This window comes from Dromiciops gliroides, chromosome 2 (assembly GCF_019393635.1).
Source record: "Dromiciops gliroides isolate mDroGli1 chromosome 2, mDroGli1.pri, whole genome shotgun sequence".
NCBI classification, from domain to species: domain Eukaryota; kingdom Metazoa; phylum Chordata; class Mammalia; order Microbiotheria; family Microbiotheriidae; genus Dromiciops; species Dromiciops gliroides.
Genome location: NC_057862.1, coordinates 110,785,372 through 110,809,562, shown reverse-complemented (window position 1 = coordinate 110,809,562; position 24,191 = coordinate 110,785,372). Strand labels below are relative to the sequence as shown.

General features: G+C 38.6%; 1 protein-coding gene across 4 annotated transcripts in view; it reads right to left on the bottom strand.

The window, feature by feature from the left end:
- ARMH3 (armadillo like helical domain containing 3) overlaps nt 1-24,191 on the bottom strand; it is a 219,233-nt gene that overhangs the window by 190,715 nt on the left and 4,327 nt on the right. For 3 of the 4 annotated variants that reach the window (XM_043987614.1, XM_043987616.1, XM_043987617.1), the window contains one exon: nt 1,994-2,106. In XM_043987614.1, the coding sequence (XP_043843549.1) occupies nt 1,994-2,095 (102 nt within the window). In that variant the 5' untranslated portion in view covers nt 2,096-2,106. Of the gene's footprint in view, nt 1-1,993; nt 2,107-18,408; nt 18,491-24,191 lie in introns of those variants that run through there. The other variant, XM_043987615.1, reaches the window with a different exon arrangement.

Below are 24,191 nucleotides of genomic sequence, written 5' to 3'. Positions count from 1 at the left end.
ATTTTGTAGGGTTTACTGCCTTTTGATACTCTGTTTTCTAAATCTATGTTCTCTCCTCAACAAGCAACGGCCCCTCCTTTTTTCAGGCCACCCAATTACTCCAATCTTATCTGACAAAGGGTATTTTATGATATCAGGAAGGTATACTTCGGTAATAACTGTGAGCTGTGGGGCAGCTAGATGGCACAGTGGATAAAACACTGGCCCTGGACTTGGGAGGAACTGAGTTCAAATTCAGCCTCAGCCATTTGACACTTACTAGATGTGTGACCTTGGGCAAGTCACTTAACCCTCATTGCCCCACAAAAAAATTAAAAAAATAATTTTTAATAACCATAAGCTGTGATAGCTCTGTATTAGCTCCATATATCAAAGAAATCTCTAATCTGTTTCTAATAATACATCAGTTACCTTACATAGTTGGGAATTATTCTAGGTAAACACTTTGCATTGACAACTGAAGGTTGACCTTTAAGCTATTAGCCCTGATCCATTTTTTGTTTCAACCCTTTCTGATAGAAATCTTTCTAAAATGTACAACTCTCCCACCTTGGTGTAAACTGAAATACTACACATAACTTTTCCTTGATGACTCATGAGCAATATTACAATTTATATTTGTGCTATACCATAGTTATCATGGATTTAAGACACTGGGCTAAATCTATACTGACTCCCACACTACTCCCCAAGAACACAACCCTGCAATCTAATATTCCTTTTTTTTCTTTACTTTTTTTTTTTTTTGGCAGGGCAATGAGGGTTAAGTGGCTTGCTCACGGTCACACAGTTAATAAGTGTCAAGTGTCTGAGGCTGGATTTGAACTCAGGTCCTCCTGAATCCAGGGCTGGTGCTTTATCCACTGTGCTACTTAGCTGCCAACCTAATATTTCTTTTTTTTTTTAATTAATAAGTATTTTTTTTCCGTTACATGTAAAGATAGTTCTCATCTTTTGTTTATACGAGCTTTACAATTTCAGATTTTTCTCCCTCCCTCCCCCCTCCCTTCCCCCCTCCCCTAAACAGCAGGTAATCTGATATAGGTTATATATATATTTATCTAAAAGAATATTATATATATATATATATATATATATAATATTTCTTTTAAGATAAATTCCTGTTACAGTTTTGACTCCTTGGCATTTTGCTTTTTGCAAAAAAGGTTAGCATAGAATGCTTAGAGTCAATTGAATAATTATCTGTTATGAGCTTACTACTGTGCTGAGTGTTGGCAAGACAAAGAAAAACAGCCCATGCTCTCAATGAGCCTCTTCTTGACCTCCTGGGTGCCATGTAGGCTAGCAATGTACAATGATAGCCTTTTCCTTTAGGAAGAAATCATCCTAGTGCCCTGAAAATAGTCATCATCTTCACTCCCTCTACCAACGTTCTTTGACTATCATTCAGAACAAATCAAATCAAACTATTTTCAAATCAGTAAACCACTTTAATTTATATCTCTGCCAGCTTCCCTGCACTATTACCTTTGGTTATGGGCTTTAAAAAGTGTCACTGGGGGCAGCTAGTGGCACAGTGAATAAAGCCCCGGCCTGGATTCAGGAGGACCTGAGTTCAAATCTGAGCCTCAGATACTTGACACTTACTAGCTGTGTGACCCCGGGCAAGTCACTTAACCCTCAAAGCGCTGCCAAAAAAAGTGTCATGAATAATAGACTTTTGAAGATAAAAGAGAATTTAGGTATGTCTCCCTAATGTAGGTCAGGTAAATAAGGCTCTCTAAGAAAAATCCAGGAAAGAGGATTCCTTAGTCTTCCATGTTCTTTTCTTTATTGTTCATCCCTTCCATTGTTTCACAATGCTTCCTCTCACTAGTAGGAATGAACTTACACAAAAAGTTTAACGGCCAGGATGGATATCCTCTATCACAGGGCCATGGAAGGAGAAGGGTAAGGGGGGAATTACTATTGGGTATTGGGCAGGGGAACCAAGGGGTCAAACTATTTTCGAACCCAGAGCTCTAGGCCTCACCATGAAGATTTCATCATACATCAGCACCACCTTCTCCTTCAGTGGTTTTTTGGAGGCTGAGGACTTGCGGAGCAAACCCCCCCTTTTCTCCACTTGGGCCATGGTTCCAGAACCTGTGAAGGGAAAGTCAAGGTCAGTGATTGAAAGCTAGTCTAGACATGCTCCTGTCCACAGCCAGACCATCTACTGGGATATTATTAACAGGGGGAAAATTTTTCAGACACAAGGAAATGAATGATAAATAACCATGCTACAAACTTGGCATGTGTCCAAATCTAATTTAGGGTACTGCTCCCCAACCTGGGTAATGGAGGGTCTTTAAATCAATACTTGGCCTGAGGCACACCACATTTTACATATCAGGTGCCTGAGCTTAGGGTAGGTCCTAAACCAAGCAGAAGAGTATAACCATCATCATCTCTAATGGACCAGGCTGTGCTTTTGAGGTGAGAGGAAGAATGTAGAAAGCATAATGCCCACAAACCAAAACTCAAGTTAAGTTTCAAATATTGATTGAGGTCTGAACCATTAAGGCAGGAAGTGTGCTATGAACTGATGTGCTATATTGATTTCCCCAAATGAAGTAGGTCCATATGACTGCAAAGTACTTGACCTTCAGTACCTCATAAATCACAGTACATTTTATAGTCCTCAGAAACCCCTTTGTGAAGAGATCCCAAGCAGAAGAAAGCAGCTAAAAATCAGAAATAAAATGATTTTAAAGTAAAAAACCAAATTTGTTGATTAGCACTACTTCAAGGTTTAAGAAGATATACACATATATATTTGCTATATCTGCATACATATGGATATATATATATGCATGTATATGTGTGTTTGCATATTCCTGAATGCATTTATAGACGTCTGAACAGGCACAGACATCTATCTATATCCTAGCTTCTTAAACTGTGGGGGTAGTGAAAAATTTGGCAACAGTAAAAGGTTATGTATACCTGTTTTATATAACTGTATATCAAAATACCCACATAAACATTTCTCAGGTGAAAAGGGGTCACAAGTGGGGAAAGTTTAAGAAACCCTGATCTATACAATATGCAATTGCTGTACACCAGACTTCATATGTTTTCTGAATATGTACAAAATGATTTTTCCCCTACCTTCCTAACTTTGAGGTATGTCTCAAAGAAGTTTTTCTTCAAGTGAGGTCTCAAAATTCCTAGTACTCCTTGGTGGGGTTACACAGACCTTAACCTCCCACATGCTATCTGAGAGTAACAATTCCCTAGTTTCTCTCACCTTTCTGCATATTCTGTGGTTTATACACAAAACCCTCTACCTCTCTCCCCCTGTTTTACAACTTATATAATTCCTTTCTCAATTCCCAAGCCAACTACAGAATATCTGTTCACCCCAGTGACAAATCACTTCTTATTAGAAAAATACTATTTTGCCCTCCAAAGAGATATTTTCTCAAAATTTCAAGATAGTTCTAATTCTCCAAAGGGCTACAGGATACTGCAAGGGTTCTTAGCCTTTTGTGTCCTGAACCCCTTGGGAAGCTACTACATCTCAGAGTAATGCATTTAAATGCATACAAAAAAAATACATAAGATTACCGAGGAAGGCAATTAAATTGAAATGTAGTTATTAAAATATTTTTTAAAACAACCTCACATGATGCAAAGTGAAGTCTACTGCATACAAAATAACAGTAAGATTGTGAAATGTTCTGCTGTGAATGACTCGTTTATTTTCAGTAATGCAATGATTCAAGGCAACTCCGAAGGTCTTATGAAAAATGCAATCCATCTACAGAGAGAGAACTGATGGTATCTGAATACAGATTGAAACATAATTATGTTTGTTAGTTACTTTATCAGAAACAAAAAAAAAATGATGAGCAGGATGCTATCAGAAAAACTTGGAAAGACCTACATGAACTGATGCAGAGTGAAATGTACTATATACAAAATAACAGCAATAGTGTAAGATGATCTGCTGTGAATGACTTCGTTATTTTCAGCAATGCAATGATCCAAGATAACTCTGAAAGACTTATAAAAATTGCAATCTATCTACAGAGAAAGAACTGATGGTATATGAAAACAGATTGAAGTATAATTTTTTTGGATAGTTCCTTAATCTGAAGTTTTGTTTTTGTCTGTTTTCTTTCACAACCTGGCTAATGTGAAGATGTTTTGCATGACTACTCATGTATAACTTATATTAAATTACTTTAGTTCTTCAGGGGTAGGGTGGGGAGGGAAGGAGGAAGAGACGTTGGAACACAAAGTTTTGAAAAAAATTGATGTCAAAATTTGTTTTTACATATAATTTGGAAAAAATAAAATTCTAAATAGAAAAACAATTAAAAAAAAAAGCAAGTTCACAGACCCCAAGTTAACAGCCCTTGGTCTAATGGAAACACCAATGGATCTGTAAAAAAGTTGCAGGTTCAAGTCTGACCTCTGCCATTCATTGCCTATAAGACATTAAACAAATTACTTAACCTCTCTAAGACTCAACTTTGTCATCAATAAATAAAGAACAATAATTACTATCTCAAGGGGCTGTTGTAAGATCAAATTTAAAACAAAACAAATACAACAACTATTCCTGCTAAAAACATTAGAAGTATAGTAATAAATGGAGCTTTCCTTAAAATAAGTAGTATGTCTACCTAAAAGCAAGAGCAGCATAATTTGTAGGGAGATAAACTAGAAGCCTTCCCAATAAGACAAGGGGTGCAGCAAGGATGTCCATTCTTACCATTACTATTCAACATTGTACTAGAAACACTAATTACAACAATAAAACAAAAAAAAGAGAAATTAAAGGAATAAGCACAAGCAAAGAGGAAATGTCACTTTTGCAGATGATATGATTCAGGTTTACTTAAAGACCCTATAGAGTCAACTGAAAAACTAATTGAAACGATAGCAGCAAAGAAGCTATACATAAAATAAACCCATATAAATCATCATTTCTGTACATTACCAACAAAATTCAGCAGAAAGAGATAGAGAAATTCCATTTTAAATACTATATACAATATAAAACATTTAGGAGTTCACCAGCCAAGATATACACAGAAACTCTTATGAAAACAACCACAAAATATTCTTCAAGAAAGACAGATCTGAAGAAATATGAATTGTCCATTGAGAAGGCTAAGCCAATATAATAAAAATGATAATATTACCTAAATTAATTTACTTATTCAGGGCCATACCTGCCAAACTAAGTAAGAATTCCTTTGTGGTTTTTTTATTGGTTTTTGGTTTTTGTTGAGGCAATTGGGGTTAAGTAACTTGCCCAGGGTCACACAGCTAGTAAGTGTCAAGGGTCTGAGGCCGGATTTGAACTCAGGTCCTCCTGAATCCTGGGCTGGTGCTTTATCCACTGCACCATCTAGCTGTCCCCCTAGAGGGGATGCAGTAGACTAGCTGTGTGACCCTGGGCAAGTCACTTAACCCTCATTGCCCCACCAAAAAAAAAAAAAAAAGAATTACTTTGTAGAGCTAGAAAAAAATAATAACAAAACTCATTTGGAAAGAACAAAAGGTCAAGAATATCAAGGGAATCAATAAAAAAAAGGGGGAGGGAAGAAGGGGGTCTCAAAGCACCAAATCTCCAACTGTACTACAAAACTGTAATCATCAAAACAATTTGGTACTAGGAAGAAATAGAGAGGTTGATCAGTGGAACAATTAAGTACACAATATACAGAAGCAAATCAACACAGTAACTCAGTGTTTAATAAATCCAAAGATCACAGCTACTGAAACCAGAATTCACTATTTGACAAAAACTATTAAGAAAACTAGAAAGTAGCATGACAAAAACTAGGTATTGACCAATATCTCATACCATATACCAAGATAAGTTCAAAATAGATACAAGATTTAGACATAAATGGTATATCATAAGCAAATTAGGTAATCAGGGTAGAAATTACCTGCCAGATCTATGAACAAGGGAAACAGTCCTGACAAAACAAGAGGCAGAAAGTTTCATAAGAGATAAAATGGATAATTTTGATTACATGAAATTAAAAGTTTCTGCACTAACAAAAACAATGCAGCTAAAATTAAAAGAAAAGCAGAAAACTGAGGGGGGAAAATCTTTGCAGCAAGTTTCTCTGATAAATGTCTCATTTCTCAAATATCTAGGGAACTGAGTCAAATTCATAAAAATAAGAACCATTTCCCAAATGATAAAAGGTCAAAGTATATGAACAGGCAGTTTTCAAAAGAAGAAATCCAAGGTACCAATATCTATATGAAAAACTGATCTAAATCACAAATAATTAGAGAAATGCAAATTAAAACAACTCTGTGGTACTACCTTACCCTCATTAGATTGGCTAAGATGGTAGAAAAATAAAAAGACAAATGCTGGAGGGAATGTGAGAAAATAGGTACACCAATGCACTGATGGAGTTATGAACTAATCCAACCATTCTGGTGAACATTTTAGAACTATACCCAAAAAGCAATTAAGCCCTTTGACCCAGAAATATCATTATTAGGTCTATAACCCGGAGATGAAAGAAAGAGGAAAATGACCCATATGTACAAAAATATTTATAGTAGCTCTTTTTGTAGTGGTGAAGAATTGGGAACTGAGAGGATGTACATCAATTTGGGAATGGCTGGACACACTGGGATATATGTGATCAAATACTACTGTGCTATAAGAAATGACAAATGGGCATGTATAAACAAAAGTTGAGAACTATCTTTACATGTAACGGAAAAAATAAAATACCTCATACATTAAAAAAAAAAAGAAGCAATGCAGTAAAAGACTAAAGACTAAATCTTCTGAAGGCAGCATTGACTGGTGGGAAAAAAAACAACAGATAAATTGGAGAAAAGTGTCCAATAGACCTAGTCAGTTAGCTATGATTGCTCAGCTATTTCTGAGGGATCTCATATTGAATCTATGAGATGAGTGAGAGGAGGGGAATATTCTACCTGCCATAATTAAATCCCAGCAGTGACAGCTGTCAATCAAAAAAAAAGAAATGACAAATGGGATGATTTCAGAAAAACTTGGGAAAGACTTATATGAACTGATCCAAAGTGAACTGAGCAAAACCAAAAGAACAATTTATGCAGTAATAGCAATATTTTCAGTTCGGAGGGTTTTTTTTTTGCGGGGCAATGAGGATTAAGTGACTTGCCCAGTGTCACACAGCTAGTGTCAAGTGTCTGAGGCTGGATTTGAACTCAGGTACTCCTGAATCCAGTCCTGGTGCTTTAACCACTGTGCCATCTAGCTGTCCCACAATATTTTAAAGATAATCAGCTGTGAAGGACTTAGTAACACTAATCAACACAATGACCCACCATGCTTCCAAAAGACTCGTGATGAAAAATGCTATGTGCCTCAAGTTAGAGGACTGATGGACTTAGTGCAAATTGAAGCATTTGGGGGGGGGGGGTCATGGAGTGAGGTGGGGATAGCTAATGTGGAAATTTGTTTTGCCTGACTTAATATTTGTAATGGATTTTCTATTTCTTGCCTTCTCAACAGGGTGGTAATGGATGAGCAGAAGCACTGAAAATAAAATTAAAAGAAAAAATCAAAGTCACTGGTGACCCAAAGAGCAACTGAGAAATGGATGTTAGGCACAAGTCAGCTGCAACATTTACCTAACCATTATCTACACATAACAAGTGGCACAAGGGAATAAATTCCTGTAAAAGAAAATGGGCCAGTCAGATTATGAAAGCAAAGGCTGTCCACAAAGTGTAAATAATACTTAGAGACAAAGCTCCAACACATCGGACAGGTCCCTCTGTAGAGGATCTATGGAAAAATATGCATATGAACTTCACAGGAAAAGCTGTGATCTATACCAATGGAGTCTATGCCCACATACCCATTAACCTGGTACTTCATGTATGATCATTCTTTTTTTTTTTTTTTGGCAAGGCAATTGGGGTTAAGTGACTTGCCCAGGGTCACACAGCTAGTAAATGTCAAGTTTCTGAGGCCGGATTTGAACTCAGGTCCTCCTGAATCCAGGGCCGGTGCTTTATCCACTGTGCCACCCAGCTGCCCCCGACATGTATAATCATTCTTAACCAAACCCTGAGAGAGAGAAAGAAGGCAAGGGAGGAGGGAAAGGACAGGCAAAGAAGGAAAAGGAGTAGAGGAGGTGATGAGAGAGAAATGGGAAGATAAAAGGGAGAAGAGAGAGACAAAGACAGACAGAAAGACTGAGAGATAGAAGAATAGTAGGAAAGTTCAAAGGCACCAGAGATAAGCAGGACAACCAGGAAAGTTATATGTTGAAATTATTTTATACTTAAATGTAATCTCTACATAATATTTACAATTTCAGGTACACTCCTTTCCTTCTATTCCAAAATGTATATACAAATGTTCATTTTATTTTGTGTTTGTTAAATTCAGAATTTTTTTTAATGAGAAAAAGAAGGAATCAGAACTAAAGGAATTTGGGAGCAGAAACAGGATGACCTATTAGACGACTATTGATCATTTTCAGTCCTGTCTGACTCTTTGTAATTCCATTTGGGGTCTTCTTAGCAAAGATAATGGAGTGGTTTTCCATTTCCTTCTCTAGCTCATTTTGCAGATGAGGAAACTGAGGCAAAAAGGGGTAAGTGATTTGCCCAGGGTCACACAGCCACCAAGTGTCTGAGGTCACATTCAAACTCAAGAAGATCCACTGTGCCACCTAGCTACACCAATTAGACAATTAGTAGGTTAATTGTTGTCTAAGCAACATGGGTCTAAATGAATGCAGTAGTGGTAGGAGTAGAGAAGGTGGAAAATGTGAGAAACATTATGTAAGTATAATATCACATAAGATGTGGTAACTTATTAGATATTAAGATAAGTGAAAAGGAAGTCAAAGCTAACACCAAAGTTTCCTACATGGGAAAAGAGGATGAATTGCAATGCCATTGACACAGGTAGGTGGCACGGTAGATAGAGAGCTGGGCTTGGAATAGTGGATAGAAAGGTGGACTTAGAATCAAAAAGAGTTTAGTCAAATGTGGTCTCAGACACTTTCTAGGGTATGACCCTGGGCAAATGATTTGATCTCTATATGCAATTATATTTGGGAGTCAAACACAAAAGGTGATAGTTGAACCTGCAATTATGCAAGAAAGTGACTGTCAAGGTAGAACAGAGAGAGAGAAAAGATAAGAAGGCCAAGGACAGAACCTTTAAGAAATAGTTACGTTGGAGTGGCTAGGTGGCGCAGTGGATAGAGCACGGGCCCTGGAGTCAGGAGTACCTGAGTTCAAATCCGGCCTCAGACACTTAACACTTACTAGCTGTGTGACCCTGGGCAAATCACTTAACCCCAATTGCCTCATTTAAAAAAACAAACAAACAAACAAAGAAATAGCTATCTTAAAAGGTCAAGATTTGGTAGTGAGAGAAAAGAAGTATTGTTGTGGAATAATGTAGCATCTGAAAACCCAAGGGAGAAGCAACTAGCCAATATAAATAGCAGAGATCAAGAAAGAAAAGAGATAATAAAGGCCATTTATTTATGAATTATGAGGTCACTGGTAACCTTTGAAAGATCAGTTTCATCTAGTGGAAGGAAAGCTTGATTGCAAAGGACAAAAGAGAGTGTTGGGTGGTAAGGAAGTAGAGGCATCAGGCAGAGACAACATTTTTCAAGAAGTTCAGCTCTAAAGAGAAATGGAAGGCTTTTGGGAGATTGGGAGAGATTTAACATATTGAGACAGTTAAAAAGGAACTGGCAGAGAATGAGAGATCAAAGACAAATGACAGAGAGGAATAGCTGGTGGGAGATGGGAGGAAAAGGGGATCAAGTAGGAGGATTAGTAGAAATATCTCTCTTCCTCTGAGAAAGGAGAATATGGGTAATGATACTGAAAAGTTGTGAAGAGTGGAGGAAAGGAGTTAAGGTACCTCTGTGAAAAGGTTTTATAAGTGTGGGGAGTCATTTTGCAAACTGAGGAAAGAGGAAGATGCTAACCATTAGGAATGGGATAAGGAACTAATAACAGAAATGATGTAAGGACCTAGCTGAAGTAAAGGACCTTAAATTATAGTGACCTCAACTTCAAGATGTTCTGCAGAGATCATAGTATAACCTTCATTACTGTTATTTGTGTATGCTTCATCCTCTCAATTAAATTATAAGATCCTTGAGGATACAGCTATGTCACTTCATCTTTCCTTAATAAATGTTTAATTGAATTGAATAGTAGGTATTCAAAAAAGGTTGATTCTGGCATAGGTAGGAAAAATTTTTTTAGAAAACAAAGAAAAGGGGCAGCTAGATGGCGCAGTGGATAGAGCACCGACCCTGGATTCAGGAGTACCTGAGTTCAAATCCGGCCTCAGACACTTAACACTTACTAGCTGTGTGACCCTGGGCAAGTTGCTTAACCCCAATTGCCTCACTAAAAAAAAAGAAAGAAAGAAAGAAAAGCTGAAAAGTTCAGAATTAGAAACTTAACTTAGAACTAACTCTACTAAGACCTCACTAAGAGCTCAAATTCAATTATGGTCCAGAGGAAAAGAGAAAAAACAGAACAGAGAGAGCACACTGCTGGACAATTTACATCATATTGATCATGGCTCTGCCCTTAAAGCATGAAATACAACCCCTGCTCAAAACATCTCTGTGTCTTTTAAATAGGTTGTCATGAGAAAGATGTCCTTATCGGGGAAAAATAAATTGGAAATCAAGAGGATCCTATTAAAATAAATCAAAAGCAATGCAATCCCAAGCTTGTGGATATATAGATCTTGTGTGCACTCAGCTTCAACCAGTTGATTAGCAGAAGTCACAAGCTCCTAAATTGCCAAGTACACAAGCCTGTTTACAAACATGCCTCTCAGAGGATTTATAATTGGATTACAGCTAATCAATGTCCATGGCAAATTTAATCAACTCACTTTCCCTATTCAGGAATCAATACTTTCTAATAAGCTGAAGGGGATGGAAGGGGAAAAAAAACACTATTCAATAAAAAGCACCAAATTTCCTACAAAATGAAATTCTTTTCATCACTTCATTTCCATGTGTAGGTTGATGAGATTCAGCCAAGGGCTTCCATTACTTCCCTGGTCCTAGTCATTATGTCAGATACCATATGGCAGAGCCATGTGTTTGGGGACCATAAAAGGAAGTACTTACTTCCTGTCCCTATCCAACTCAAGGTTTATAGAAGCAGTGTTTCTGGGACAAGAGAATAGATAAGGCAAAGGAGAATCCTTTCTAAAGTTTTACTTCAGGCCCCAGAAATTGAACGTGCCTCTCAGACATGAAGGTCAAATTTTAAGGAGCAATAAATTCCAGCCCATTCATTCATTCATTCATCAACAAGCATTTTTTAGCACTTTTCTGGATCAGGCACTGTGCAAGGCAGTTGGGAAACAAAAATGAGAACTTGCCTCAAAGAGCTTACACTGTGGGAGGGTTGGGGGTGGGGAGAATATGAAAACAGATAAGTAAATACAAAATATATAAGAAGAAAAACAAAATAATTTCTTGCAAGGAAAACATTAGCAATTGGGGGATCAAGAAAGACCTCCTGTAGAAGTGTCATCACATTAGACTTGAAGGAAACTAGGGATTTTATGAGGCAGAGATGAAGTAAGAGTGCATTCCAGTCATGAGACAAGGAAACAGAGACAGGAAATAGAATGTAATGAATGAGGAAAGTAAATAGTCTAGTTTGGCTGGAATAGAGAGTGAATGAAGGAGGGTAATGAGCAGTAAGTACGAAAAGTTAGCCAGAAATCTGACTGTGAGAGTATTAAATGAAAAACAAAGGAGTCTGAATTTGTCCTAAAGGCAACTAGGAGCCACCAGAGCTTCTAGAGTAGGGCAGCAAAATTACTTAGACCAGTGCCTTATGAAGGTCAGTTTGGAAATTTAGAATAAAGATTGGTGGGAGAATAAATAGAAGGCAAAAAAAAATTGTTTTAATTAAAAAGTTATTGTAATAGTACAGATTACAGGTAACAAGGTCTTACAGTAAGGTCGTTGCCATGTGAATGGAGAGAAGAGGACAAAAAGTGAGAGATGTTGTAGAGACAGAATCAATAAGACTTGGCGACTGACTAGTTAAAGGGGTTTAAGGTAAGGGGAAGGGGTGAAAGGTGAAGGAGAGGGACAAGATGGGGCTGGGTCTACAAACCTGGACAACCAAAAGGGATGGTCACCTCTTCATCAGGTACCCTCAATAACAATAGGGAAATTAGGAAGAAAGACAGTTGCTAGGAAGGGAGGGGAGTGTTGAAGATAATGGGTTTTGCTTTGAACATGGTAACTTTAGGATTCTGACAACATCCAAATGCAAATGTCCAGTAGACAATTAGTGGACTTCAGGACTAGAACTAAGGATAGAGAATAGGGATGAATATACAGATACAGAAGTCAAATTCTTACATGTCATCTGCATATATCACCAAGAAAGTGAAGTCTGAGAAAAAGATCCAGGGGGCAGCTAGGTGGCGCAGTGGATAGAGCACCGGCCCTGGATTCAGGAGGACCTGAGTTCAAGTTCGACCTCAGACACTTAACACTTACAAGCTGTGTGACCCTGGGCAAGTCACTTAATCCCAATTGCCTCACCAAAAAAAAGAAAAAAGAAAAGAATCCAGGACAGAACCCTGGGGGATATTTGCTTACATAGAGTGAGCAGAATAGGTGACAGTCTAGGTGAAAAAAGACTGAAAAAGAATAGTCAGGCAGACAGAAGGATCAGTGTCAAGAAAACCCCAGGACGATGAAATTTCCAGAGAAGGTAGTGAGTGACATCAAGAAAGATGAGGTCTGGGGCAGCTAGGTGGCGCAGTGGATAGAGCACCGGCCCTGGATTCAGGAGGACCTGAGTTCAAATCCAGCCTCAGACACTTGACACTTACTAGCTGTGTGACCCTGGGCAAGTCACTTAACCCCAATTGCCTCACAAAACAAAAACAAAAAAACAAAGAAAGATGAGGTCTGAGAAAGGCCATCAGATCTTGCAGGTTAAAAGATCACTGGTGTTCTGGGGCAGAGCCAAGATGGTGGAAGAAAGGCAGTGAGCTCCTGAACTCATGACACAATTGCTCCAAAAAACATCCAAATAAGGTCATAGGAAAATTCCCAGAGCATCAAAAGTCACAGAAGAATGTGCTGAAATCATCTTCTAACCAAGAACGACTTAGAAGGTCAGAAGGAGGGAGCTGCTGTGCTGATACAGGAGTCAAGCCCAACCCCACAGTCACCCTGACACAGATCCAGTCTCAGGAAGTCCTCACCAGAGAAGGAGACCCCCAGAGCCTCTGAATCAGCTGAAGCACCAGTGTCGTCTAGCACTAAGCTCACAGTCTGGTGAATGGGCTGAGCCCTGGGCAGGGGGGAGACTACAGGGGTCTATGCTGCTGCTAAGGCAGAACTTGGATTTTACACCCCTACTGAGGACCAGGTGGTTGGCTCGAGTAGAAGTGGCCCAGGTCGGGGAGGAGCACAGGCTCGTCGCAGCTAACAACCACAACACACAAAGCTGGTTGATTGGCAAGTGGGTCTGGGGTCATCTAGGACCAGGAAACAGGCCAGGCGAGGAAGAACCTGATTCTCCTTAAATCATACCACCTGGGACTCTTAAGCTTGGGATACTGCAGCCTGGAAACAGTGCCCCACTTTAAGGAGCTAAAAGTCTAGTCAAAGAAAGGCAAGATGAGCAGACAGAGAAAGGTGAGGACCATAGAAAGTTTCTTCAGTAACAAGGAAGACCAAGGGCACCCTCAGAGGAAGATGTCAACATCAGGGCTCCTATATCTAAAGCTTCCAAGAAAATTACGAATATGGTCTCAGGCATAGAGGTGCTCAAAAGGACTTTGAAGATAAAATTAGAGAAGTAGAGAAAAAATGGAAAGAGAAATGAGGGTGATGCAGGAAAGACATGAGAAAAAAGTCAACAACTTGAAAAGTCAAATGGAAAAGGAGATACAAAAGCTCTGTGATGAAAATAATTGCCTAAGAATGAGGATTGAACCAATGGAAGCCAGTGACTTTATGAGAAACCAAGACATAATAAAGCAAACCCAAATGAATAAAAAATAGAGGGCAATGTGAAATATCTTCTGGGGAAAACTGCTGACCTGGAAAATAGGTCCAGGAGAGATAATTTGAAAATTATTGGTCTACCTGAAAACCATGAAAAAGGAAAGAGCTTAGACACCATCTTCCAAGATATTTTCAGGGAAAATTGCCCTGAAATTCTAGAAGAAGAAGCTAAAATAGAAATTGAAAGAATCTACCGATCACCTCCAGAAAGTGATCCCAAAAGAAAAAACTCCTAGGAATATTATAGCCAAATTCCAGAACTCTCAGGTCAAGGAGAAAATATTACAAGCTGCCAAAAAGAAAGAATTCAAGTACTGTGGAGCCCCAGTCAGGATAGCACAAGATCTAGCAGCTTCTACATTAAAGGACTAGAAGGCATGGAATATGATATTCCAGAGGGCAAAGGAATGGGATTACAACCAAGAATCACCTACCCAGCAAAATTCAGCATAATCTTTCATTGGAAAAAATGGGACTTTAATGAAAAAATAAGACTTTCAGATATTTGTGATGAAAAGACCATTACCTGAATGGCAAATTTGACTTTCAAATACAAGACCCTAGAGAAGCATAAAAAATTGGAGCTGGGGGACATACCTGGGGTCATGCAGTGGACAACTGTCTTGTGTCTGAGGCCAGGTTTTGGCTGGGATCCCCCTGGGTCCAGGGGGTGATGCTTTGTCCACTGTGTCACCTATCTAGGTGATGACATCTTTAGGGTTAAATTGAAGGGTGAAGGGAATTCACTGGGGGAGGGGGAAGGACAGAAGGAAAATCCTACATGAAAGTAACAGAAAAAGGCTTATAGTATGCGGGAAGAGATGGGAGAGGAGCAGACAGTAAATGAATTTTACACTCATCAGAAAGGCTCAAAGACCTCAATCTCATTAGAATTGGCTCAAGGAGGGAATAATGTACACACTCAATTGGGTGGAATAATCTCTCTAACCCTGCAGGAAAATAGGAGGGGAAGGGGATAAAAAGAGAGGGGCAAAAGAAGGAAGGGCAGAGTCGGGGAGGGAACAGACAGAAGCAAATCCCTTTTGAAGGGTGACAGGATGAAAGAAGATGGATAACAGAATAAATATCATGGGGAAGGGAATAGGATGGAAAGAAAACAGTTAACAATAGTAATCATGAAAAAGAGAAAAGGGGAAAGATTGTACAAAAAATATTTATAGCAACTCTTGGTGGAGGCTAAGAATTGGGAATCAAGGGAATGTCCATCAATTGAGGAATGATGGAAAAAGCTGTGCTATATGATTGTAGTGGAATAGTCTTGTGCTACAGGAAATGACAAACAGGATGATCCCCAAAAAAACCTTGAAAGACTAATGAACATCAATGTATAGTGAAGTGAGCAGAGCTGAGAGGACATTGTGCGTAGTGACAGCAGTATTATTCAATGAGCAATTGTGAATGACTTAACTACTCTCAGCAATGCAATGTTCCAAGACAATCCCAAGGAACTAATGAGGAAGCTTACTATGCACCCCCATAGAAAGAACTGATAAAAAGAACACTTTTGGATTGTACATATATAACCTGTTTGCGATCTTGTGGAAGAGGGAAGAAAGGGGGGGAGGGAGGGAGAAAAATTTGGAACTCTAAATCTTGTGAAATGAATGTTGAAAACTACCCTTACATGTAACTGGAAAAAATTAAATTAATGTTGCTTTAAAAAAGAGAGAGAGAGAGAGAGATCACTACTTTGGGATAGAGCAGTTTCAGTTGAGTGATAGAAGCAGAAAGCAGATTACAGGAAGTAAGAAGTGAGTGAGAAGAGAGGAAATAAGGATGACAGAGGAAAAAGCTCTTCTACAAGAATGGCTTTGAAAGGAGAAAGAAATAGAGGATGATAACTTACAAGGATGGTAAGGTGAGGTGAAGGGGTTTTTGTGTTCTTTTGTTTTTAGCTATAGGGAAGAGACCTAAGTATGTTTTCAGGCATCAGTAAAGAAGTTAGATAAAAGGAGGACATGATTGTAGCAGCAAAGTGCAGAGAAGATAAGAGGCAATAACAAGAGCATAAGGACAGAGACTACCCTAATAGGAGGAGAAGAGCCACCTCTTCATCAGAGCCTGGAACAAAGGAGACAATTAAGACACAGAGGAAAAGAGGAAGCTCATGGTGAATGACCTCTAGTTTCTCAAAAAAGCACTAGGTGAGGTCTTCTATTAAGAAGGAGGGGGTGTAGGGGCAGCTAGGTGGCGCAGTGCATAGAGCACCGGCCCTGGAGTCAGGAATACCTGAGTTCAAATCTGGCCTCAGACACTTAACACTTACTAACTGTGTGACCTGGGCAAGTCACTTAACCCCAATTGCCTCACTTAAAAAAAAAAAAAGGAGGGGGGTGTGGTATGGGAAGCTTGAGGAGAAAAGAAAAGCCACTGTGGAGGAGTACAAAAGTCAGTCAGAAAAATGTAAAAGGATTGCCTCCCAGCAGTGAGTTGGAATTAGATCTCAAATATGTAGCATATAACATCAGCAGAATCATCTAATCTTTTGACTTTTTCCAGCACAGTTCAGCAGCATAGAAAGCAGAAAAGCTCTGTGTTAGAATCCCTTGTTCCCTTGTCTTATCACCACTCATTCCTTGCCAAACACATACTACATGTATTATTATCCCTATTTTACAGGTGAGAAAACTGAGATTCTAGTAAATTTCAATGTGGCATGATTTAAATTCAGGTATTCCTAACTCCAGGTTCAGTACTCTCCCCACACTGCTTCTTCTCTCCTCCTTGAAGAGATGAAAATAGTACTGGCATTTGTGAAAGCTATGTAATTAGTGGAAGTCAATGGAATAAAAGAAGCAGTAAAGTGAAAGAGGCTTCAGTTCAAGTCCCCCTTCACCACTGCCACTGATTTGCCACTGAACCTTGGATTCACCTTTTTTTTTGTGGAGCCATGACTCTTGCCCAGGGTCACACAGCTACTAAGTGTCAAGTGTCTGAGGCTGGATTTGAACTCAGGTCCTCCTGAATCCAAGGCTGGTGCTTTATCCACTGTACCACCTAGCTGCCCCCCAGCCTTTTTTTTTCTTTTGGATTCAACTTGATTATCTCTAAAATTCCATTGTCAGCCCCAAAATCCCATAGTTCTATGTTCTCTGGTGAATTAAGTAGGTGAATTTTCTCTCTGAAGAGCAAATTTTTCCTGAGAAGGAAGCTATATACAACAAAGGCACTGTGAACTGAAATATAAATCTTAGGCTGTACTTAAAACACCTTTACCAAGCACTAAGTCACATCACAAAAGGCAACTTTTTCAAGAATACCCTGACTTCTAAATCAAGCATCTAGATGTTTACAAATCCCTAAGGGATTGTAAGGATTCCCTGGTAACCTCAATGATCTGAAATACAACCCACTGGCTGAGGGGTATGTAATAAAGTCACTTTCCTGAACACTCCACTCAGCCAGACACTTATCTGAAATCATAATTTCCACTTGCTTGCTGAAGGCACTAAAGTCGATTTAGTCCAACAAACATTTATTAAGAACTTTTATGATCAAAGAACCATACAAGGCCCAGGAGTTTTGGAGACAAAAATGGCCCAATCCCTACTTTCAAGGAGCATCCTTTCTCCTAAGGAATAAAACATCTACATAGATGAGTAAATGCATGATAATCAGAGGTGAGAGCAATAATAACTTGGGAAAAAGTGGAGGGGAAACAGGACAAGAATCAGAAGAGGCCTCTGTAGGGAGTAGCACCTGAGCTGGATGCTCAGGCAATGGCAGCAAGACTGGCAAAGGAATGGGAATTAAAGATGGCACATCACTTTATGAAGGAGAGTGACAACAAACAAGTATGGAAGTGTAGGTGAGACTAAGATTGTGGAAGGCTTTAGATACCAGCCTGAGAGGTTTGTTGATAAGTACAGTTGGGAGTTATCTTCATAAAGATGACTAATTGAGCCCATGGGAGGTGATGACAATTTCTAGAGAATGGAAGAGGGCCCACGAAAAAGCCTTTGAGACACCTATGCTAAGTAAGAAAGAGATAGATAATGATCCAGCAAGGAAAACCAGGAGAAACAATCTCACAAAAGCCAAGGGAGGAGAGAATCTCTAGGAGGACAAAGACCATGAGGAATCAAATTAACTCCAGGTGTCAAAAACAAAAGTGAAAGTCTTCCAATATCCAAAGTACCAAAAATACTGGTTGCATTTAGCTAGTAGATTATTTACTTAATATGTGACCTTCTTTGGTACACAGGATATTTCACTTACAGGATGATTCATTTACTAGAAACACTCTTTTTACTTCCTCAAGTTGAGTCACACCAATAGTTCACAAAGAGAGTCTTTTAAGAAGCCCATTTTGTAACAAGTTATCAGTAAGCATCCCCCTCACCTCACAGTGAAACAGACCTCCAAAACACTGCCGAACTCGATGATATATAGCAACTCCTAGAATTCTTCCACTAGAAGAAAACCTAGGAGTGGAGAGAGAAATAAGAGGTAGAAAAGGGAGAGGGATGGAAAGAGGAAAACAGTACAAATGTGTGAGTTTATAATCTAGAATGAATAAGCATGTACTTAATAACTAGATCACTATTTTTCAACCAGAACTTCAGAATATTCTAGTGAACGGTGAAGACAAGCTACCCAGCTACCATTCAGAACAGGTGCTCAATTCAGTACATACTTGTTAAATAAAATAACAAAGAATCTTGGTACCTATACATTTCCTGCCTACCCTTTGCCCATTTGTGGGCAGTAATGTGAAGGCAATAATGATGGCAACTACAGTGAGAAAAAAAAATCTGACACATATATATATATATGTTCCTTGGGGGACATGGAAAAAAGTCTGGGGAGGTAGATAGTCAGGATAGCTGTAGGAAGAAGGAAGAGAAATATAGTGAGGGACCTTCCTATGTGATTGGGCAAGTTTACAAATAAATCATGGACTAGAAAAGGTTGGGAAAGGCTGGTGTCACTTAGATAACACTACCACCAAGTCTTTCTTTTATTAAAAACCCTAGAGGGGCAGCTAGGTGGCACAGTGAATAGAGCACTGGCTCTGGAGTCAGGACGACGTGAGTTCAAATCTGGCCTCAGACACTTGACACTTACTGGCTGTGTGACTCTGGGCAAGTCACTTAACTCCAATTGCCTCACCAAAAAAAAAACAACCCTAGCAAGCAATGAGGACAGATCACTACATGGGTTTATCATTTCCCTCTGAAAAATGGAACAAAAGAAAGGGAGAAGTCAAGTATGAGTACATGCTTCTTTGTGCCTAGGCAGAAAAAAGCTTAACCTATGCCATAGGTTTAAGACTGGTTTTGAAAAAGAAATAAGGACCTAGGTGAAACAAGACATTAGAGGGCTCTTTAAAGGACCACTAGTAATGCCTCTGAAATAATACCCCTTTTGTATTGAACTCACAGAAACACCAGATGGAAACCTGACTACAGTAATTTATATTTTTTGGACTAGCTACTGGAAAACATTTGTAGTTGTACGTACAAAGATAAGGGCTGTGGATAGAGCACCGGCCCTGGAGTCAGGAGGACCTGAGTTCAAATCCAGCCTCAGACACTTAACACTTACTAGCTGTGTGACCCTGGGCAAGTCACTTAACCCCAATTGCCTCACTAAAAAAAAAAAGGGCTAAGTGCCTAATAAATACTATGTACTCAGGCAATGTATACTGAACAAATGAATAAAACAAAGTGAAACTTGGTAACTCTTCTACCATTTCTTTACACCTCTCCTTCTTTCCTCTTCTAGGAGTTTTTCTTTCTACCTTTCTTCCTTACATAGAGACCACCTGCCTTCTTTCTGCAGATCAAAAGACATCATTTTGGGTAAAGAATAAATACTAACAGCATAACCATCATTCCCATTTTTCTCATGGGGAAAAAAAAGAAAAAGACACAACTGATAGACATGAGCTACAAGGAGGCAGGAACCTTATCTTACATAAGCTTTGTGCAATACCTAGCACTGTGACCGATATCTGAAAGCAGTAGAAATTAAGGTGCTTTCAATACGCTTTGACCCAGAAATACCACTACTAGAGGTTTATATCCCAAAGAGATCAGAAAAAAGGGAAAAGGACCCATATGTACAAAAATATTTATAAGCTGCTCTTTTTGTGGTGGCAAGGAATTGGAAATTGAAGGGATGCCCATCAATTGGGGAATGACTAAACAAGGTGTGGTATATGAATGTAATGGAATACTATTGTGCTATAAGAAATAATGAGCAGGCAGGTTTCAGAAAAACCTGAAAAGACTTACATGAATTGATGCTGAGTGAAATGAGCAGAACCAAGAGAACACTGTACACACAGTATCAACAACATTGTGTGATAATCAACTGTGATAGACTTAACTTTTCTCAGCAATACAATGCTCCAAGACAATGCCAAAAGACTTATGATGGAAAATGCTCTCCACCTTCAGAAAAAGAACTATGGAGTCTGAATGCAGATTGAAGCATACTATTTTCACTTTTGTTGTTGCTTTTTTGTTATTGTTCTTGTTTATTCTTTCTTGTGTTTTATTTTCCTATTGTTCTGATTCTTCTCTTACAACATGACTAAGGTGGAAATATGTTTAACATGATTTTAACGTAAAACTTATATCAGATTGTTTGCTGGCCTCAAGAAGAGAGAGGGAAGGGGCAATGGGAAAAAAATGTGGAACTCAAAAAAATGTCTTTACATGTAATTGGAAAAAAAATATCAAAAAAAAAAAAAAAGGTGCTTTCCCAGTGAGTGGTAGAAATGGGAACATACTAGTCTCTCATCCAGGGTGAACTGTATACCCTGCCTACAAATGTACTAGCTTGAGCAATATGCACCTTAGAGAAGAGAGAAGTCACGTTATATCCCATCAATAGCTAGCCATCAACTTACAGATATTTTTTTTTACATTGCTATATTTTTTGTATTGAAATTAATTTAAATGTAAATAGCTACTAAGCAAATTCAGTTTGTGGTATTTATGTTCAATGTTAAGTCTTTAATGTTTTTCCTTATTTTAAATTAAAATCTGCCCCTATGATTTGCATTCACTGATCCTACTTGCTCTCTGGGATCAAGCAGAATAAGTCTAACTCTGACAGAAGAAAGGCAATACTTACACCTTCAGAAGGGAAGAGGTTTGGGGGCAGCTAGATAGCGCAGTACATAAAGTACTGGCCCTGGATTCAGGAGGACCTGAGTTCAAATCTGGCCTCAGATACTTGACACTTAATAGCTGTATGACCTTGTGCAAGTCACTTAACCCTCACTGCCCCACCAACAAAAAACAGAAGGGAAGAGTTTTCTGACATATCCCAGGATGAGAATTCAAGGCAAGATCTCTTGTTTTAATATTAGCCTCTTATAAATTAATAGTTTTCCAGCCTGAATATTTCCAGCAATTCAGTCCCTTCCTTACTTCCAGATATGAGAACAAGATGAAAGATGAAAGTGAAATTCTAAGAATCCCCAAACTTTCTAAAGCTACATAAAAGTAACAACTACACCATTGTAAAGTGGCCTGCTTCCCCTTTGCTTTCTCTGTCCTCTACTGTTGGGCCTATTCTGATATTTTTCTAAATCACACAGACATTTTTCAAGCCCAGATTTTTTCATATAACCAAAAGTCTACTCTTCTACATACAATGTCATGAAGGACAGCTTTGTGAAGTTGACTCTGTCCTATCCTCAAAGAATCACATTTCAGAGTTGAAAGGCACCAGATGAGCCATCTAGTCCAATCCTTACCTAAATAAGCATCTACTCTACAACCCAGATGATGTAATTATCCAGGATTTGCCTGATTTTCTGAAGGGGAACCCACTAGCATCCATCTAGGGCAGTACAGTCATCTTGTAAAATAGATCTAATTCTTAGGAAAATTTTCCTTATATCCTGGGTACTGCAAATTCTACCCCCTGTTACTGGTTCTGCCAGCTGGGGCCAAAAAACACATTTTAATCCTTCCTCAATCTTAAAGGTCTTCAAATACTAAAAGACAGCTACTATATCCCCTTAAAGTTTTCTGCATCTTTTTAACTAATCCTTACATGACAAGAGCTAAGGGACTCCCCCCATCCCAGCCGTCCTCCTTTTGATGTTCTTTAGCTTACCAACATCTTTCCCAAGTGTGTCACCCAGACCTGAATACAATAATCCAGATCAGTTCTGACAGAGAAAGGGCAGGTCAAGAGGGCTATCTTCCTATTCCTGGCTGCTATGCCTAAAATAGCACTAGCTTTCTTGGCAGCCAGATCACACTACTGACTCATACTGAGCAGCTAAAACTCCCAGACCTTTTTTAAGATGAACTGTTATCTTAGCTGTACTTCTCCCACCTTGCACTTGTAAAGATGATCTAAGCCACTTTTACAAATTTGGGATTCCTGGGATGGTTTGGACATGAAATCCTAAATGTATCAGAAGCAGAATGAATTCTATTTTAGAGAATCCTCAAATTTTTGAGTTGGAAGGGACCCCAGAGGTCATTTAGTCCACCCTCTGCCCAAAAAAGGATTAAGTTAACAAGTGGTCATCTAGCCCAGAAGTGTCAAGCAGCTGCAGCCCTCCTGAGTAAAGCCCAAAGCAAATAAAATGTAATTGGGGGGAAAAAATAGAATATCTAGAACTAAAAAAAAAATGTAATTGGAAAATATTTAACAAAACAAATAAAAATACGGTAGAGCATGGATATGTTAACATGTGGCTTTCTAAGTCAATATGTAGCCTTCAGAAATCCTTTTGTAGATTTTAGGGTCTCCCATTTCTAGATGAGTTTGACATCACTGATTTAGCCTCTGCTTGAAACACTTCTATGAGGGGAAACCCCTAACTCCCTAGGAAAGCTCATTCTACTTTTGAACCACTCTTTTCATGTTGTTTGTATTTTAATGACTGGAAGAGCCCCTTAGATACTGTTTTACTAAAACCGAATTTTTTTTAAAAATCATTTCCTAGACTAGGAGTGTCAAATATAAGGATTCCATAAAGAAACAAGGCCCTATATAAAAAAGATGAGAATAGCAGGAAAAATAATAGCCAACATTTGTATGGTACTTACTATAAGTCAAACATTGTGCTAAGCACCTTACAATTATTATCTCATTTAATCCTCATAACAACCTCAGGATGAAGGTGGTATTATTATTCCCATTTAACAGATGAGGAAACTAAGGCAAGTGATTTGCCCAAGGTTACACAGCTAGAAAGTGTCTGAAATTAAACTCAGATCTTCCTGACTTCAATCCCGGTTGCTCTATCTACTGTGTCACCTAGCTGTTCAAAAAAAGGGGGGAAAAAAGAGTGTTCATGCCAAGAAACCTTGAGAACTGGGGAAGGAAGGGTAATCTAGGATCCCAGAGACCTGACACTAGTTGCAGACCCATTAGAGAAAAGCAAATTTCAGATAGGATTGAGCCTGGTAAAGGTCCAAGTCCTGATGCTCCTTCTGTCTTGAGCACTTTCTTACTGGGTTGACTAGCATCATAGCACCATCACCATCTTCATAATTTAGAAAGCACTTTAAGGTTGCAAAGTGTTTTACACAAATTATTCTCACAACAACCCTGGAAAGCAGGTGCTATTATTATCCCCATTTTAGAGATGAAGAAAACAAAGCTAGACTTGAATTCAGGTCTTCCTGACTCCAGATCCAGCACTCTATTTATTAAGTCAACTGGTTCAATCTGATCTCTACCCACTTACTCTGAAATGACAGGATTACTTAGCATAAGGGCACTTTTGCTTCTCTGATAGCCTAACAACAGAACAGGGACTCCCTAGAAATCCTACTGTATTCTGTTATCCTGAAGACTTTCACACAGGAAATCCTCTGTACACCAACTCAGCAGATGGCCAAACCAAAAATATTTCCAATTAGGACAGAATAAGTTTAGTGTAAAGACATGGAAACCATTATTTGCAATGGTTTTTGAAAAATTTATTTACATAATTGGAAAAATATCAATTGCTCATGGATAGGCCGAGCTAATAATAATTAAAATGACAATTCTACTTAAATTAATTTACTTATTTAGTGCCATACCAATCAGACTACCTACAAATTATTTTCTAGAGCTAGAAAAAATAATAACAAAATTCATCTGGAAAAACAAAAGGCCAAGAATATCAAGGGAAATAATGAAAAAAATGCACAGGAA